The sequence below is a fragment of the Eretmochelys imbricata genome, chromosome 5, assembly GCF_965152235.1.
Source record: "Eretmochelys imbricata isolate rEreImb1 chromosome 5, rEreImb1.hap1, whole genome shotgun sequence".
In the NCBI taxonomy this organism is placed as follows: Eukaryota; Metazoa; Chordata; order Testudines; family Cheloniidae; genus Eretmochelys; species Eretmochelys imbricata.
Genome location: NC_135576.1, coordinates 51,456,172 through 51,477,067, shown reverse-complemented (window position 1 = coordinate 51,477,067; position 20,896 = coordinate 51,456,172). Strand labels below are relative to the sequence as shown.

The window sequence follows — 20,896 nt, the reverse complement described above, 5'->3', positions numbered from 1 at the left end:
CCATATTATTAGCTTGGTAGTGTTATGCTGCTTCATATCAATTCTGCTTTTTTCTTATTTTCCCAGTTGGTAAAAATTATTTTCTGTGTTTTTAAACAGAGCTGAAGTAATCAAATGCCTGTTTTTCCCCAAAATATTAACTAAAAAATGTTGAAGACTATTTTAGTTTTCTAAACCATGAGTACCACGTGATAAATGCTTTAGCCTGTATGCAGGATTTGAACTTTAGGGGCCAGTAATGTCACTGGTAGTTGCTGCTGACTGCAGGATTTTGCCCCAGATGCATTTAGTTAACTCATCAATTTTTTTTAAGATATAGTGAAAACTCAAAAAAAATTATTTCACAACATGTGTTAATTGTCTGCACTTCACTGAGACTGCTTTGGAAGCTCCCACACTCACTCAAATATTTCTTCCATTAGCTGGCAAAATTTCCCATAGCACTCCACCCTATCCATATCCTTCCTGTTCTGGGTCACTTAAAAATAGCCTTGAATTGATTAAAAAAAAAAAAAAACACACTTGCGGAAACTTAATTGGAATTTGCTAGCTGACCACCCCATAGTGTAAACACATAGACAGAAAAGCAGGTCAGTTCTCTGGTCCCATTTCAAATATTAAATATTAAAAAAAAATACAGTAAGCCAACTGATTCAGAATACATTCTTCCTAAGAAATCTACTCTAGCAAAATTACAGTATGTATTGTGTAAGATTGCCATTTATTTCCACTACTTTTCACAGAACTTTCCATTTTTAATGTTAATCAGTGTACTGTTATAAAGGAATGTGATAGTGGAATTTTGAAATTCTTGGCTTTGGCTGTCTATGCTTCAGTTTTGCACTCTGTACAGCTACACCACTTGCTCAACATTGGTGATTGTACCCAAGGCAAATCTCCCTATAAATAATGCCTAAAGACTAAAAGAATGGGTGAAACTCAAGGAAGAGTGTGTATGTGTAGTAGATAAAACCAGTGGGCCACCGCTCTAGGATTTTAAAAGAAATAAACTGAATAGGCTAAAGTGGAATATTCATGGCTTTGCCCACCCTCTCTATATATAACTGTAGCGGGGTGGTCACCCCACTCCAGCCCTGAAGGGGTTGAAAGCAGCCCTGGAGGGGGCTGCGGCTGGAAAAAGGAGTGAAAGCAGCTGAGGGAGTGGCTGACCACAGGTGTGGGCAGCTCAGTTAGGGCTCAGCTGGCCCTTATAAGAGGGCTGTGGGCCAGAAGCTGGAGGAATCTCACTCTAGCCCTGGAGGGAGAAGGGCTGGCTGCCAGGGAGCTGAAGGGGCAAGGGCAGCTGGGGAACTCCTGCCTGGTAAACTCCCAGGCTGCAGGCCTTCATGAAGGCCTACACAGGTTCTAGGGTTGCAGAAGTGCAGCCCGGGATTAGGCAGAGGCAGCTGGTCCTACCCCATTGCCTGTGATGAGTGGCCATTACAGACTGCAGTCTGCCCCAGTGAGCAGGGGTTAGATGATGACTGGCAGTAGCCACTGAGGCAAGATGGGTTTAGAGGGTTGGGGGTTCCCCTGGGAGGGGAGACCCAGAGCGTGGTGGGGTACTGCTGGGGCAGCACCCCAAGGTAAAGGGCACCGGGGTCCGGGAGGGACACGGGACCAGTGGCAAGTGAGACTGGCCTGCAGAGGGCACTCCAATGCTGGAAAAAAGCTAATTCCCAGACTAACAGCAGGAGGCGCTGTGCGGGTTAGTTGTCACCTCACTACAATAACATATACAACTAGAATTAGATTCAACGCTTGCTTTACACTCCTTCCTCTACAAAGAGCTGGATGTCAAGATTTAACAGATCTCTGGTTTTCTACATACATTGTAACTGCTCAGCACAAGGCAAAACAGAAATTGTTGAATTATGGATACACGCTAGGGAGAAGAAATGCTGCAGAAATAAGCTTGAATCTATTATTGTTGCATAACATAGCTCACTAGCATAAAAATATGTAGTATACATTAACTGTGCACATTAATTTTCATTGTCTAAGCAGTTCTCTCTTCAGCAGTCTTCTTGTTATACATTATATTCACCAAGTCAACAACAGCTTTAACTCCATCTACTTCAAATTCAAATCACATTGGCAACTGCTTTAAAAAAAAACAAACCCAAAAAACAAACAGACACACAAAGTAGAAATCATTTCTAAGCTACCCAACAATGCACATCACACAGATCTTAACTGCTATGGAAGAAGATAGCATTGCATAAAGACCACTAGAAATCTCGGAAAGGACAGTTTTCCCTCTTCCTCTTACTATCATAAAATTCTTAATTATGTTGAAACTGAATTTTATTTAGGTTCTCTGTATTCTACTAATGAAATTTACACTATAGCCAATGCTGTGAGCCAAAAAATGGAAAATTTCTTTTTGGGGGGGTGGGAGGAAGCAGCAGAAATCAGCCATGTCAGGCTACTTAAAATAACTTATTTTTTATTCATCCTAAATTTGCCTCAAGGTAAAATAGTAAAATAAACTTCCAAAACACCCTGCAGTTTTTTCAGCCAAGTAATGCTATCATTTTGACCGAAGGCTCTATTTCAAAATTATACACTCTGCATGAAATCTGAGTTTTGCCACTGACTTTAATGGGGCCACAATTTCACTCTTTCTCTGTCTAAATTCTTAAACCAAGCTCATCGCTGAGGAATCTGAGTGCACTTCTACTAATTCCCCCCTCAATCTCCCATTGCAATTCTCCAGTGAGAATTTTCTTCAGATTAAAAACATGAATTTCATAGAGCAAGTTTAAAAAGATGCATGATATGTCACAAAGGTATGGAATATAAAAGGACATGAGAAGAAATTTATAAGGGGTTGGGTATTTATGGTATCAGCAATTCTACTTTTCGTTTTTGAGACAGAGTCTCCTATTCTAAACATCATACATATAAGTAAAGGTGAAATTCTCTTTGTTACACAGAAGTCAGTGGAGGTGCAGATCTGACACTAAATGAAGAACCAATGTACACAGCAGTTCCCAGGACACTATATGTGAGTATAAATCCACAGTGAAAGTCTATCAGTTATTGCTTACATTAGAACATTATTAAAATTCAAAGTTGTTTTAAAAAGGTTAGGGATGGGTTCAAAATCAAACGGGACTTGTAATCCTCCTTTCCAAAATTCCAGCCTATACAACTAGAAAGTTCCAGAGGATAACGTAGATGCTAGAACTGCCAAATTTATCTGACACATCAGTTAACTTTATGACCAAATGAAGAGGTTGCAACAAAATACAAAAATGCAGATGTCTGAAGGGATTTACTAACATAGGGCACCAAGATATCAAAGAAATTCAGACCATGGTGCTCTGGTTGTTTTTGATATGCTTGCTTAATAAAGACCTCACAGGTCACTGAAGACAATGGAAAAAATGTTCCATTAAGAACAACAATAATCAAAACTATTTTGGAAATTGTTGGGAACCTGTCTGACCTTTGTTAAGTAAGTTGTTATAGTTCAATTTAGACATTTTGCTTCATCTGCAATCATTCTAGAAGTAAAATAATTGACTCAGCACCTGAGTATTATTATTGTAATTAATCTGTCAAGCAGCAGATTCACTGTGTCTCTCTTCAAGTTCTTACATGGCACTACCACTGTAGTATCCGAGTACCTACTTTCTTCCTCTCCACCAGGAGTAACCTGGAACATCAAAGAGCTTCCGCAGGAGAATTCACAGGCAAGCAACAGGACCAGGGAACCAAGGCACAGGACCAAGAGGCTATGTAGGAAGCAGGGAGCTGAGCCAAGAAGCAGGTTGCCAGTGGCAGGATTCAGGGGAAGGAGCCTGCAAACTTCAGGTGTGTGAGGAAACTGCTAGGGGTGAGAAACTGGAGGACAACAGAAGTGTATGTCCCCCAGGAGACCATAAACAATATAACCAAACTCTGGGCAGGTGGATCTACACAAGAGTATTTAAATTCATTTTCAGTAACGACTGAGAAGTTATCAGGTACTACATATTATAGGGCCAAGTGGTTGGTATACTTAGTGTACTTGCACTCAAGGTTATTGCTGTAGTCCCAGTGTACAAAGTATCTAAAACATTCTGATGTACTGCTAGGCTTACAGCAACCTCATCAAGTGGGGTCAATTAACTATATTTTAGCTCTCACCACACAGTAGTCTTTTCACAGAGAACACAGAGAAGAAATTCCCTGATCTCAAAAAAGTGTACAATCCAAACGATGGATTTGACAGAAAAGCAGGATATATTGTATAACAGGATGGGGAACGGGTGAGGAAGGACATGAGTGATTCAAATGTATTTACATAGTAACTCATTTTGGGAATGATGTCTTTATGTGGTTCAAACACAATGAAGATAAGTCATTTGTTTTAACATTTCTTGTAGGCAAAGCCATAGAATTGTGTTTTCATGAGCAATTTGAATGAGGTGGGGGTGAAGGTTTAACAAGCTGATTGTTACAAGACATTTCTAACATGGAGGCAGCATGAAGGAAGACGCTGAGGCACCGCAGAATTATTAGTTGAGATGAGTATCAAGGTTGGAGCCACTGGTGGACATGGACTGAGTAGACACCTGAGATGAGGTCAGACACGTAGAAGGAAGGACAAGAACTTGAACTTAGAGCATACCGCAAAGGAGATCCAATAAAGTGACTGAAAAGGTGTGGGTGTAACAAAGATGAAGCAACAGACAAGAAAGATTATTTTGGCATCAGTTTTTGGACAGATTGAAGGAAGGCCAGTTAATATCAAAAAGGCCTGAGAAGAGAAAGAGGGTACAGCAGTCAAGGCTGGAGACAACAAGAGTTTGGAATGATGATTCAACCATCATGACAGAGAAGGAGGATCACATTTTAGACAAGATGTAAATGAAGAAGTGACAGGAGTTGGCCACAGTGGGGATGTGGAAATGTGGGGTGAGGGGCAGAGTTAACAAAACTTACTCTTGATGGCAACTCAATTGCCATATTAATTATTATTTTATTATTTGAACTGCAGAAGCCCCTAAGGCCCCAGTCATGAATAAGAGCCCTATTGTGCTAGACACTGTACAATATACATAACAAAAAGATTATCCAATGCACATTGAGCCAATATATTGGGAAATATAACTCAGATGACACAGCAACATAAAAATCTATAGTAAGTCTGTAAAATAAATTATATAACATAAACTATGTAATATAACTGTAATAAAACCAAAATCAAATACTGGTAGCCTTCAGTGATTATAAAATATAGTTCAGAAAAGAGGAGAAACAACAGTTAGCATAGGCAGCAGTAAGAAGACTTGTTGGTATAACTGCAAAGAGGTTGGGTCCCTGGGATACATGATGTAAAGTAATTCTCCAAAAATACAGGAAAGAAATAGCAGCAAGAACTAGAAACACATTAGGACATTAAATCTAATTTAACCATCTACTATGTCTCTTTTGAGAAGGAATAGCAACATCTCTCTCTCAGGTGCCCAATGTGCCGTACTGCATTTCTTGTTCTCTGTCAAGAAAGTCAGAGTTCTTCACTGGAAGTCACCACTACTCCTGTAACATAATCTCTCATAATATTCTCAACCAGCTCCACTTGCCTTCATGTACGTGTCCCTTGTATCTTTCTCCCACTAATATCTCGAAGAACCACCTTCTATGTCCTGGACCTCCCTGGATCTATGTGATGTGAAGAAACCTCCCTCTCTCCTTTCAAATCCCTCTTTAAAACCCCATTAGCTTTCCAAAGCTGAACTTAATTTCTGTGCCAAGTTGCTTTAACAACAGAAACATTTACATTTGGAAAAAAGGTGGGGGGGAGGACTGACACGCTGTATGCATCACAGCTCTCAGAATTTTATGTATAAATCTCATCTTTCCCTTGCCCTCCCTCCTCTTGACCAATATTCTCTCTTCCTTTGCCCTATATAATTTAGGGCCCAATCCCACGGACGCTTAGTACCAGGCATACTGCTTGCAACCTGAGTAGTCCAACTGAAGACAATGGAACTATTCTGAGTAGTGAGTAGACCCAGTAGAAAGAATTTGCATGATAAGCACCAAAGCCCATTGAAGTCATTAACTTCAACAGAGTATTTCATCGTGTTTGGATCAGGCCCTTTTTAAGGTAGGGAAGTATCCTGTGCTAGTTTAGGGTTGCCAACCCTCCAGGATTTGCCTGGAGTCTCCAGGAATTAAAGATCAACCTGTAATTAAAGGTTATGTCGTGTGATGAAATCTCCAGGAATACATCCAGCCAAAACTGGCAACCCTAGGCTAGTTGTGTATACAACACCACACATTATTAATCACCACACTGTATTAATCACCACACACCAACACCACACTGTATTACTCTAATTTAGGTACTTATATGGCTCCCCTATCACCATAGTATCTGAGCACATCACAAGCTTTAATGTATTTATCCTCACAACAATGCTTCTGAGGTTAGAGAGTGCTATTATTCCTGTTTTACAGCTGAGGAACTGAAGCACAGAGAGGCTAAGTAACTTGCCCAAAGTCCCACAGGAAGACTATTGTGCAGCAGGGATTTGACCCACGTCTCCCCAATGCAAGCTAGGGTCTTAACCACTTGTCCGCCCTTCCTCAAATAATGATGCATGGCCCATGCTGTTAATACACTTAGAGTTACACAAGCACACAAATATGAAAGTAAACCCCTTCAGACTACACAAACACAATAATCTATAGTGATATTTGATAAAGAATTTTTTAAGAAGTTGAATCTGACAGCATCCATTTAATAAGACAAATAGTGAGAAGTTAATAAACTACTGAAAATTCTTTTCACTATATGAAAATTATATTTTCTATGTATTTCACCTAAAATCAGTAACTGTTCCTTTAAATTATCAACAAAACGTTCTTTCTAACACATGCCTTTGTTATGTTCAGCTTCCTGGTACACAGCCAAGGTATATGCCACTAAGCTGCAGAGTCCAGCACAGCATTAGGAAAAGAACATTTCTTTTTAAAGCACTTTAATATTAGTAAATGTTATGCATCCATATTTTCATAGATCGGTAGCAATTTTGAGATTGCTTTATCAGAGAGCTTTTTTAGCTCGCTTCACATTCTGGGACCATAATACTGGACACCAGCTTGCTAGTTCTTCCCTCAGGCCACCAAATAATGCACTTATGAAACTTCCATCTGCAGCAGGCAGCACAAATATAAAAACAATTAGGCCTAGGAGTTGTAAGCTCACACCAGTTACAATAAGGAATAGGCATCAAAATGAATTGCATCTATCTAGCTAATATATTCTTATAGCACCTGTAACCTGTGGTACCTAAGGGCTTCATTTTTTACAAACATTTGTTCTAAATCTGATGTTTCTTTCCTTTTTATATTCAAGAGTTTTCTACTTTGAATTGTAAACAAAAAGATTTAAACTGTATTGTACTATAATACCATACGATATTATTATACCATAATATAAACTTTAATTACAAAGAAAACTTTATATTAAAAGAATATTAAAGTTGTACAGTTAAGAACTCACAAGTTATATGTATAAAGAAGTTATCTTGTATATAGACTATAAACTTAATTCAGCTCCTTTATTCATATGCATTATATTAATCTTTATACTATTTTTCCATAAGACACATGTCACATACAGTGCACTTGGCATGAATCAGGGCTGTGTAGTAAATATGGCTGTTGTTTGTAGGACCTCTGCCTAATATTTTTCGTAGAATTTGGAAGATGGGTAGTGAATGACATCTCACAATTAAAGCAGTTGAATACTAACCTAGAGAACAGGATTCTAACTCTGCTTCTGCTGCAGAGTCCCTGTGCAATAGTAGGCAAGCTAAGCTAGCAACTTACACTTTTCACATGGGGCTACTAATTGTGTGTTTCTCATTTTCTGGGTATCCAATTTGAGATACCGATTTCCTGAACACTCATAACTGTAACTGAACTGTGATATGAACAAATAAAATGCTACACATAAATAAATAATATTTAGCTCTTATATAGCACGTTTTCACCAGTAGATCTCAAATCACTTCACAGTCTTTAATATACTCATCCTTACAATACCGTGTGAGGTAGGGAAGTACTACTATGCCCATTTTGCAGATGAGGAACTGAGCCACAGAGAGGCTGAGTGACTTGCCCATGGTCATGTGGGAAATCTATAATGGAGCAGGGAACTGAAATCCAGTCTCCAAAGTCCAAGGATAGTGCCTTAACTTATAAAATGCTAAGTTCTCTGAAGAATCAGGCCCTATGCTTCTCAAATTGGGCACCCAAAATTTGTTGACACTTCTGACATTAGTGTCTCTATGCCTCAGGTCACATCTGTAAAATGGGAATAAAAATACCACTCACTGGAATGTTGTGAAAATAATTAATATTTCTAAATCACTCATACTACAGTGATGAGCACCACAATAAAAAACACTGAGGAAATTAAATAATTCTATATTCAGAGGATGGTTTGAATCATGTGCACTAAATAAGACCTGAGACCACATATTGAACAATGAGTATAAAACAAAAATTTGAATATCTGCTCATTCAATGAGCACTGTCCATTGTGTGGAGAGTAAAGTAGGGGTTCTGTAGAAAAAACAGTACGTGATTATGTAAATAAAGACTATCATATGTATATGCATAAGGTGGCTAAATTAATGTTGCACAGGCAACCTTAATTCTGGCATTTCCTAATTTCTGAGTGCTTGTCTTTGCAACCTTAATAATGTTCCTTTAGCATACTTCTTTGTGTGCAGTTTCCTAGGTTTTGTAACAAAGCAAACTGAAAAAAACAGAAATTTATCACATGGAACCATATTGACAACGATATGGGTCATCAGCTAAGTTCCCTCTAAGCTGTGCGGCTGCACAGCAGGCTATCAAGTGCCATGCAGGCACGCAGGAGGGAGAGGCACCACCTCCTGTGCAGACCAGGCTGGAGCCCATTTGGGGCATGTTGTCTCCATGATCAGCTGTGCTCAGGCTGGCATGCTCCCAATGCTGATCAAACAGGAAATGGGATATCAAAAATTCCCGGGGCTTTAGTAGGGGAGGGACTGTTTCCTGTGTACCTGGCTGCAGTGCAGCAGAGGTGAGAATGATCTCCAGAGCAGTCACAGATGAGCATTGTGAGATACCACCTGGAGGCCAATTAAGTCGAATTATACAACACTGCATCTGCACTACCTCACAGTCTATCCATGAAAATTGAATTAAGCGCTGTGCCTCTTGCAGAGGTGGATTACAGAAGTCGACATTAAAGGCAACACAGGTCGGCGTAAAGAACCCGGTAGTGTAGATACATACACTACGTGGCTCTGGGAAGAAGGATAAAGGAGTTTGAGCCGCAAGTGGTGTTCTCGTCCATCCTCCCCAGGGAAGGAAAAGGCCTGGGTACAGACCGTCGAATCGTGGAAGTCGACGAATGGCTACACAGGTGGTGTCAGAGAGAAGGCTTTGGATTCTTGGACCATGGGATGGTGTTCCAAGAAGGAGGAGTGGTAGGCAGAGACAGGCTCCACCTAACCAAGAGAGGGAAGAGCATCTTCGCAAGCAGGCTGGCTAACCTAGTGAGGAGGGCTTTAAACTAGGTTCACCGGGGGAAGGAGACCAAAGCCCTGAGGTAAATGGGGACGTGGGATACTGGGAGGAAGCATGAGGAGGAGAGCGCGAGAGGGGAGGGCTCCTGCCTCATGCTAAGAAAGCAGGACAAACAGCAAGTTATCTCAAGTGCCTATACACAAATGCATGAAGCCTGGGAAACAAGCAGAGAGAACTGGAAGTCCTGGCACAGTCAAGGAATTATGATGTGATTGGAATAACAGAGACTTGGTTGGATAACTCACATGACTGTAGTACTGTCATGGATGGATATAAACTGTTCAGGAAGGGCAGGCAGGGCAGAAAAGGTGGGGGAGTTGCATTGTATGTAAGAGAGCAGTAGGACTGCTCAGAGCTCCGGTATGAAACTGCAGAAAAACCTGAGAGTCTGGATTAAGTTTAGAAGTGTGAGCAACAAGGGTGATGTCGTGGTGGGAGTCTGCTATAGACCACCGGACCAGGTGGATGAGGCTTTCTTCCAGCAACTAACGGAAGTTACTAGATCGCAGGCCCTGGTTCTAATGGGAGACTTCAATCACCCTGATATCGGCTGGGAGAGCAATACAGCAGGGCGCAGACAATCCAGGAAGTTTTTGGGAAGTGTAGGGGACAATTTCCTTGTGCAAGTACTGGAGGAACCAACTAGGGGCAGAGCTCTTCTTGACCTGCTGCTCACAAACCGGGAAGAATTAGTAGGGGAAGCAAAAGTGGATGGGAACCTGGGAGACAGTGACCATGAGATGGTCGAGTTCAGGATCCTGACACAAGGAAGAAAAGAGAGCAGCAGAATGGACTTCAGAAATGCAGACTTTGACAACCTCAGGGAACTGATGGGCAGGATCCCCTGGGAGAACAACATCTGGGGGAAAGGAGTCCAGGAGAGCTGGCTGTATTTTAAAGAATCCTGATTGATGTTACAGGGACAAACCATCCCGATGTGTAGAAAGAATAGTAAATATGGAAGGTGACCAGCTTGGCTTAACAGTGAAATCCTTGCTGATCTTAAACACAAAAAAGAAGCTTACAAGAAGTGGAAGACTCGATAAATGACCACGGAAGAGTATAAAAATATTACTCAGTCATGCAGGAGTGAAATCAGGAAGGCCAAACCACACCTGGAGTTGCAGCTAGCAAGAGATGTTAACAGTAACAAGAAGGGTTTCTTCAGGTATGTTAGCAACAAGAAAGTCAAGGAAAGTGTGGGCCCCTTACTGAATGAGGGAGGCAACCTAGTGACAGAGGATGTGGAAAAAGCTAATGTACTCAATGTTTTTTTTGCCTCTGTCTTCACGAACAAGGTCAGCTCCCAGACTACTGCACTGGGCAGCATAGCATGGGGAGGAGGTGACCAGCCCTCTGTGGAGAAAGAAGTGGGACTATTTAGAAAAGCTGGACGAGCACAAGTCCATGGGGCCGGATGCGCTGCATCCGAGAGTGCAAAAGGAGTTGGCAGATGTGATTGCAGAGCCATTGGCCATTATCTTTGAAAACTCATGGTGATTGGGGGAGGTCCCAGACGACTGGAAAAAGGCTAATGTAGTGCCCATCTTTAAAAAAGGGAAGAAGGAGGATCTTGAGAACTACAGGCCAGTCAGCCTCACCTCAGTCCCTGGAAAAATCGTGGAGCAGGTCCTCAAGGAATCAATTCTGAAGCACTTAGAGGAAAGTGATCAGGAACAGTCAGCATGGATTCATCAAGGGCAAGTCATGCCTGACTAATCTAATTGCCTTCTATGACGAGATAACTGACTCTGTGGATGAGGGAAAAGCAGTGGACGTGTTATTCCTTGACTTTAGCAAAGCTTTTGATATGGTCTCCACAGTATTCTTGCCAGCAAGTTAAAGAAGTATGGGCTGGATGAATGGACTATAAGGTGGATAGAAAGCTGGCTAGATTGTTGGACTCAATGGGTAGTGATCAGTGGCTCCATTCTAGTTGGCAGCTGGTATCAAGTGGAGTGCCCCAAGGATTGGTCCTCGGGTCGGTTTTGTTCAATATCTTCATTAATGATCTGGAGCATGACGTGGATTGCACCCTCAGCAACTTTGGAGATGATACTAAACTGGGAGGAGAGGTAGATATGCTGGAGGGTAGAGATAGGATACAGAGGGACCTAGACAAATTAGAGGATTGGGCCAAAAGAAATCTGATGAGGTTCAACAAGGACAAGTGTAGAGTCCTGCACTTAGGACGGAAGAATCCAATGCACCGCTACAGACTAGGGACCGAATGGTAGGCAGCAGTTCGGCAGAAAAGGACCTAAGGGTTACAGTGGACGAGAAGCTGGATATGAGTCAACAGTGTGCCATTGTTGCCAAGAAGGCCAAGGGCATTTTGGGATGTATAAGTAGGGGCATTGCCAGCAGATCGAGGGACATGATCGTTCCCCTCTATTCGACGTTGGTGAGGCCTCATCTGGAGTACTGTGTCCAGTTTTGGGCCCCACACTACAAGAAGGATGTGGAAAAATTGGAAAACATCCAGCGGAGGGCAACAAAAATGATTAGGGGACTGGAACACATGACTTATGAAGAGAGGCTGAGGGAACTGGGATTATTTAGTCTGCAGAAGAGAAGACTGAGGGGGGGATTTGATAGCTGCTTTCAATTACCTGAAAGAGGGTTCCAAAGAGGATGGATCTAGACTGTTCTCAGTGGTAGCAGATGACAGAACAAGGAATAATGGTCTCGAGTTGCGGAGGAGGTGGTTTAGGTTGGATGTTAGGAAAAACTTTTTCACTCGTAGGGCGGTGAAGCACTGGAATGCGTTACCTAGGGAGGTGGTGGAATCTCCTTCCTTAGAAATTTTTAAGGTCAGACTTGACAAAGCCCTGGTTGCGATGATTTAGTTGGGGATTGGTCCTGCTTTGAGCAGGGGGTTGGACTAGATGACCTCCTGAGGTCCCTTCCTAGTATTCTATGATACCCTAGTATTCTATGATTCTATGATTAACAGGTCAACTTAAGATGACTTCTTTCAACCTAACTCTGTGGTGTAGACCAGGCCTTAGAAAAAAGCTAATTTGGGTCAGACACAGTCCACTTTCCATCTTGTTCCCATGGGCAGTAACAGGGAATTAGAGGAGGACCACAGCTGTTCCAAACTTTATGCTCTTGCATAGGAGCACAAGGAGGCACAGGGCACATGCATGGCCCTGACAAGCACAGCTATTTAAAGATTCCAAGCTCATGCACAGGAGATGCATGTGCATCTACAGTGGGATCCATACTAACACATTCTCAAAGAACTCTGGAATTCATAATTGTCAGTTTAATAAAAGATTTGCACCACGGTTCAGAAAGTTCCAAATCAATCAATAGTGATTTCAGCACATGTGGATTGATTTGGTCCAAGTTTTCTATCTGGCTAGCTGCTGAAAAGGCAAGGAAATTGGTAAAAGTTCATCAGTATTTAAGGGCTAATAAAAAAATTGGTACGGTCTAACTAGTTAGTAGACCAGGAACTTGTTTATTGTGTTCTTGTGTTTTATTAAGAGAATTGTAAGCTTTTTATTTTGAACAATCTGTACCTTATGTTTGAGAAACAGATGTAATTAGGGAGTGAAATCTCAGAATGTGTGTTTTGTGTTCATTTTATAAAACTTTTCTGTTTTTTTTAAGCTCATGGACACTGTCACTATCACCACTTTGTGTAGTAAACATCTTTGTATTGTGTTATTGCCTCTACATTTATTGCAAATAATCTGATCTCTGCCACTTCTTGACACCTGTAGTTTATCCTTATGCCTTGGTTTTCAGTTTTAATTTGATGCATCTTCATTCTTTCACTGACTGGTATTTCTCAGTTTTGTTTGAGAAGTAGTTTTCACTAGCTCTGCAAATACGACTTTGCCAGTTGACATTCTTGTGTGGGATCAAAATATTTTTGAATGACATTGTCCAGTCATTTGCTTTCCTCTTTATGTTCCCATCAGACATATTGTAAATAGTCAAAGGCCCTGGGTCTACCACATGCAGCAGTGTGAAAAATTTCACCCTCTCTGATTTTGCTGAAACACCACTTGCTTCAAGGAAAACATGGAAGTGGTACAGGCATCTTCTCCAGTACTCTGCTATGTTCCTTTCCAGACTGAGGCATTGAGGTAGTGTCATTTGCTCTACTTTAGTTTTCCTCTGAGTGTGACATGATCAGGGTTGCCACTAACAGACTGATTGTGCATTCCTGGCCCTAGTCACTTGACATGGATTAGAGTTACTAAAGGTTAATATCCCCATCACATGACAGGGGTCAGTATCCTCTGATTCCCCACTTATTATCATTACACATATGAATTCTATTAATTTTGAAAAGGGAAACAATTTAGAAATTAATGAGTTCTACTAATTAATTTATTTAGACTCATTTCTGGGACACATAGCTCCACTAGTGTTGTATATTAGCAGGTAGCCTGATTTGTAATGATATAAAGCAGATGCACTGATTTTAAAGTGTGAAAAATGAGCATTTAAAGATAAAGTTTAACATTTCTGGTATATTAAACACTTGTGGATATAGCTGTGGCTTTTCCTAGTCATTCTCCCACCATATAAAAATATGCAAAATTCTAAACAAACAGATATAGTCTCAGTTAAAAATAAATGAAGAGTCTGCACTTTTCTGCTTGGTTCAATCAATAGTGAGATCACATAAATTACATTTTTCTATTTTTATACTGCCTGTTGCCTGAAGGCCAGGTGGCATCCTGTAAGTTCACTTTTCAATTCTACATGAAGAGCCACAGGCAATCTCTCGTAATGTAACTTGCATTAAAAGGACAGCAGTGTCAGCAATTAATTTTTAGACTGCTACTTGCAATGTATAAATTTACATTGATGTATTTTGTGAACTAATGCCCACAGTCTAGACTGTTATATGACACTCACTGCCATGACATCTGGGGATACATCAAGGACCTCATCCTGCAAACCCTTACTCATGTAAGAATCCCTACTCACTCAAAAAGTCCCAGTGAGCCCTTAATGCTTGCGAGGAACATAAGTCGCCACAATAGAACTAATATCAGTGAGAGATTTTTGGGTTGTTTTTTTAAATAAGAACTCCTCGTTTGGCAAAGCAAATAAATTAAAAGAAAAAATAAATTGTAAATTTCATTTTCCATCACAAGAATATTTTCATTCCAATAACATCACCACTAACACTCTACATTTGTTGGTACAAATGAATCACTGCCATTTCAATGGACAATTGACAATCAGAGGTCAAATTAACCTACTCTTTTTAAATAAAGCAGGACATTTCTAGTATGTGGGCAACACTACCTGGACTATGCTTTGGACCATCCCAGGAAACTATCCTGGCAAATTTCAGAGTAGCAGCCATGTCAGTCTATATTCGCAAAAAGAAAAGGAGTACTTGTGGCATCTTAGAGACTAACCAATTTATTTGAGCATAAGCTTTTGTGAGCTACAGCTCACTTCATCGGATGCATAAAGTGGAAAGTACAGTGAGGAGATTTTATATATACACACAGACCATGAAAAAATATACATTGTAAGGAAAGTGATCACTTAAGATGAGCTAAAAAGACTTAAGAATCATGGACGATATTATACCTGAAAAGGCAATTGATTATGATAGTCTCTTCTGAACACAGAATCACTGTATGATTTTATATTGTATTACTTAAAAAAATTAAATGAGCATGGTCTGATGGCATGTGTCTTTTTCATTATTTCAGTAACTGTATTTAAAATAAAGAGGTTTCACACATCATATAATTTCTCTGCCCTTTATAAATAGAAGCACAGCAAAACTAAATAAATATAGAACTACAGGCAACAGTAAAAATTCAAATAATTGGATTTTGTTAATCTGAGGGGACACAGACTTAGTACTACATTTAATTTTGTTAAGTGGGAGGAAGATTATTTCAGACAAGGTACAAGGCAAGAATCATCCCACTTTTCTTAAATCATATAGTAAAGCTAAAAGCTTAAAATATTCTAAGACTCTCTTTTTTTTCAATCATATAAAACTACATTTTAAATGTTGAGCTTAATCCATACACAGTTATAAAACGAACTGTAATTATATAGGCATTGGCCCAATATAGACTATTTAGAATAACTTTTATTCAACTATCCATACTTCCATAAAGCCCTTTTTCTCTAAATTGAATGAGTTCACTGGACCACAGGTTCTATTCTCTAATGAGGCATTGAAGAATGGTTGTGTTTCATTTTAATTGTAAAGAGATTAATCACTTACAGATATTAAGTAATTTTTCTTTAATGACCTTCTGAAGCACAAAGATATTTGCTCTCAAAACCACAGTCATAGTGAAGTATTGGCATGCCAGGAGCTCCACCTGTTTCTGGTTTATGGCTCGTGGTTCTATTAGGGGTGGGAAAGAAACATTTTAATTTGAATCAGACTTTAAACTTTTCAGTGTATAATATTTTCACTTTCAGATTGGTGGCTTGCAAACTAAGCTATTTCTATATTATCATGTTTTAAATAAACCTGTTTTAAAATTAATTTAAAATAGGATTTAACAGATGGCGATGACTCTCATGTGCAGAAGTTATTTATCAAAAAGCTCTTCTAAAATTCAAAGTTTTGAGTTCAAAATACATTGGGGAAAATTAAAAGCTCCATAAAAGGTCATTAACTATAAAAACAACTGAATGTCCATTTATTAATGGATTGTATAATTTCTTGAATATTGAATCAGAGACTACACTTTTAAAATAAATCTTTTTGAAACAGGATGAAAAATATTTTTAAAAAGTCCTCCCACTGCTATCACTAGGCAAGAGCCATAAAAATTGCATACGCTATATCAGAATTATTAAAACAGTGCCACAAGTCTCTAATACATTATTATAAAAAGTGGAGCATTAAACTGAAGGCATTCAGTATACTCTAGAAATTGTACAGTAGTTACTGTCCTTGTGTAATAATCCTCTGAGACAGATTGGTGGAAGAGCCTAACAGCACTAGTAGTGGTTAAAAATGTGGAATCTTTATCTGCTTGTGTTTGATGGGGATCAGGGAGTGTGCACATCTGCACATAAACATATTTGCTGGCTGAAATTCACCACACTGATGTTTTCCCTGCTGAAATGTAAAAACTTAACTCCAAAGATCTTATCTGATACATGACATTACAAACAAGACTATCAATTCAGTTTCTAAATCAAAAGGATATGTAAAATAACTAAAAAAAATGAAACAAATGTTTTTTCTTTTGCATGCATCTTCTATAATCCACAGAGGAAGAACTGATAGAAAACAAATTCTTTTGTCAAATGTACATTACAACTTCATCTTTCATTGACTGAATGATAAATGTATTAATCAGCAAGTTTTGCAAACCACATGAGATGCTGCAGCCCCACAAATGCATATTTCCCATGCTATTGAACATACTTTCAACTATTTCAGTGGAATATCCCGTGAAATAACTTAAATAGAAATATTTTCCTCAGTAGCAAAATAGTATCTTTAAAAAGGCTCCCATTTATATATTGTACTACAACCTGCTTGAAACAATCCAGAATTTTTACTTGTTTTGATGTGTCTCACTATTTTTGTCATGACATCTCATACTCCAATTTCTTTCTTTCATTGTCTACTGCAGTTACCCACCTGCTTTAACCCTAAATCACCTAGTAAGATAAAATCTAAATAGACAAACCAAAGCGTAAGTGCAAGCTGTAATACATGAATTATGGATTAAAAAACTGTCCCCACACCTCACACTGTCTAATTTAGGATACTGTATAACACCTATCATTATAGTATCTAAGCTTCCCAGGTAAACTAAGTGTGTAAGGTAAGCTCCCTTGTCTTGAAGGAAGTGATGTTTTTTAAAATCTTCTCTTCTCCCCCTTCTGGAGAACAAAGCTCTGCCTGGGAAATAATTCTTTTTAAATCACCAAATAACATTTTATCTGCTCATGGAAGCAACAAATGCTTCTGGTGAAGCTAGCCTTGCACAGGTGGAAGTGAAAGTGTAAATGCTGAACCTTCATTATCATCTGTTACAAATAACTTTATACTCCTATTTTATGAAAACAGAGAGCTCATATTTTTCAGTTGTATTATTTTCCCTTCTAATAGGATGGGTACATCAAGGTAGGTGCCTCAAGAAAGAAAAGGAAAACAGAAGCATTGTACTGGTTTAATGTGTTTTCAAATACTTTTTTGTTTTGTTTCACACTGAAAAATATAACTGTAGTTCTTAGAAAATACACTACGGTTGCCAACCCTCCAGGATTGGTCTGGAGTCTCCCAGAATTGGCATCAATCTCCCGGTGACTATTGAAAGCAATCTGGGAGATTTTAATAGGATATTTTAAGAAAATTACATTATGTCATGTTGGGGGAAAAATCTCGTGGAATAGCTTCAAAGTTGGTAACCCTAAAACACACACATTTTTGTCTGTATGGATACTTATCACATTTGGAAGAGAATTAAAATGATTTTAGGGAGGTCCTGAGAATAAAGTGATATTATAGGGTTCCATATTTATTACTTTCAATAACTCCATATCAGCTTTGTTCATTTTTCAGGCTAAAGGAGAATTTTTCTAACTGCCAGCCTTGCAAACTCAAACCAGGATCTGAAAACTGTAACTGTATTCTTTCTCCCTCTCAAATCTTCAATAAACATATTTTCTGGCAAAACTTAGCAATTTAGTTGATGTTTAAAGCAGGATAGAATCCAGCTTGCTCTCCTATAATTTTGTTTGCTAAACGCATTTTAAAAAAGTGTCTTATTTCTGTCAGTAAAATAAGCATGACTTAAAGACACCCAAAGAGCAGATACATAAAAGGTGCTGTTTTCACATAGTTTTCTTAGTCTAACTGCACTTTAAAAACACTAGTTATAGAAACATAAGACAGTAAACCCATGAAAAGATTGGGGTGGCGAGTCCTAGAAGACTGACATTAAGGAATAAATACATGTTCATTTGAAACAGGGATTCCCATACACTTCAATTACTCACCCTGACAAGATTATACATCAAAGAAGCAATCAAAAGAGTTCTATTAGTCATCCCAATGTGCATATGTTAATTTGCATAACTAGGTATATTTTTACCTATAGATGTTGGATGAGTTAGATAAGCATGAAAATATCAATGCCAAAAGGACTATTAATAAATGGAAAGTTAAGACAAGGCAGCAAAAGAGGAGATACTTTCTGAATTTAGCTCTAACACATATATCAATCTAAACAAAGTAAATGGACTAGAAGATTTTCATAAGCTGAGAAAGGTTTATTCCTCTTTCAAAACAAATGCCTGAGTTCACCTGACACCTTCCTCTTTGGAAGTAACCAAACTTCTCCAAACCAGTTTGACACCTGTTGATATCTTCTGTGAAGCACAGATGAATCAGCACATGCTACATGCAAGTTTAATGCACAGACTTCTGCAAAGCAGTGAATAAAAGGACACCAGAGTTTCACATTAGGTGCATTATCCTAAAATAGAGGAGGCCTAGAGTAGAATATCTGATCCATTACTACGTAGCATAAATGCAGTGTCCTCTTATTCATTGTTTTGAAAGATGTATGTGATATTCAACAACATGCCAAAAAACAAAAACCCAACACCCCATGGCTTAAGAAGTATCCACTTTAGGGACCAGCTCCTGCAACTCTTACCATACATGAGCTGTCCTCCACTCTCACTGAAGTCTCTGTGTTTTGTTGCATGAGTAAGGAAATGCAGGACTGGACTCTAAAGTTTCATGATTTCGTTTCCATTACAGTTTTGTTCAGCGTTAAAAATATTAGACAAATATTGGTCTGATTTACTCTCCTTTACAACCCCCTTCCTCTGGCAATTGCCCCGTAAGTACATCATAGTATAAATTGACTATGTCCACTTTTTCCTGGTCCTTCCACTAGCTTCTTAGAATAGGTTTCACTATAGCAGGGTTTAAAATGGCTCAAAGAACTGCAGGTTTTGCCCCAAAATGGAATCTGATTAGTTTTAAGGCTCATACACATTGTTGCCACACATTTGTCCCAGAATTCTTTATCTGTTTAGGCTGGCTCTATTGGGTATGTAGTTATCTCCCAGAGGAGCCCGGCCTGTAATTGCTCAATAGTGGAAAGTCATTAGTTCATGACATTTTAATACTCAGGCACTTTGTATAAAGCATGGAAGTGCAACTACTGGGAAGATGGGCCAGCTAAAAGACCGGGGACATATCTCTGCCCTAGTTTATATGGACAATGAGAACATCCAGAGTTACATTAGGGTCATTTAAAAAAGGGTTTGGAAGGGATAAACCCCCATGCTTTAGGGCACAAGGCAAGATCTCTTGCCTCTTCCTCTTGAAGCAGCCACTGTCGGAGGGAGGATACTGGAATGGATGGACCCACGGGTTGGACGCGAGGTGGCAGTTCCTGTGCTCCTAGTTTTTTCCGACCGCGTGCAGCCCTTCTCAGGGTAGTTACAAGGCATACGCGTTTTCACTTCGAGCTGAACCGCTACTTTCGATTCGTTTAGTGACCCCCTCCACACACCTAGGCGGACTGAAACGGCAGCGGGTGCTCCCGGTCCATGTTAGAGCCCGAAGGAACTAGCTGGGGGACCGCTGCTGCATGAGGGAGGCTTGGGGGGGGGGGTGATGACCCCGCGGGAGGGATGAGCCTATAGTGAGGGCGGGGGGCTGACCCCACCAGAGAGAAGCCCCGGGTCTATGAGAAGCGCGGGGGGTCCGGTACCTGCTTGTCCAGCGCGGTGTCCTTGGCGCTGCCGGCGGAGGCGCCCTTGGGGGCCGGCGCCCGCTCGCAGTTGCAGCCCTCCAGCATGTACATGCCGGCGGGCCGGGCGCTCTGCTCGCTCTCGAAGTAGAAGAGCACGTTCTGGTAGAGCGCGAACCACTTCTCGTGCCAGCGGCTGGTCTCCGCCGTCTTCTTGCTCAGGTAGCCGCGCTTGGTGCCCTCCTTGCGGGCCAGCAGGGCCAGGTACAGGGCGTGCCCCTCGTTGTAGCGCACGCTCTTCTGCATGGTGCCTGGGCAGCGGGCCGGCCTCCGCCTCCTCCTCACTGCCCGCCCGCCCTGCCCCGCATCCGGCAACTGCCGCCGGGCGCTCACAGCCCCGCCGAGCCGCGACGGTGCCTCATGGGCTCTGCCCGCACCGACGGCCCGCTGCCGGCCGCGGCGCTCCGCCCGCCCGGCTGGGGGCTGCTCTCGGAGGAGGCGGGACCGGCGCTGAGCCCCTCCGGCCGGACGCGCTGGCAGGGTCCCGGCGCTGCTCTCCCGCCTGCACCGCGGGCTGGGGGTGGGAAAGTCGAGCTGGTGCTGTCCTCGCGGGCTTGGTGCTG

The 20,896-nt window shown here is 40.7% G+C and overlaps 1 protein-coding gene across 2 annotated transcripts in view; it reads right to left on the bottom strand.

Moving 5' to 3' along the window:
* RASGRF2 (Ras protein specific guanine nucleotide releasing factor 2) overlaps positions 1-20,579 on the bottom strand; it is a 205,917-nt gene extending 185,338 nt beyond the window's left edge. For both annotated transcript variants that reach the window (XM_077817129.1, XM_077817130.1), the window contains exon 1: positions 20,295-20,579. In XM_077817129.1, the coding sequence (XP_077673255.1) occupies positions 20,295-20,579 (285 nt within the window). The remainder of the gene's footprint in view (positions 1-20,294) is intronic.
* Positions 20,580-20,896: the final 317 nt, after the last annotated feature.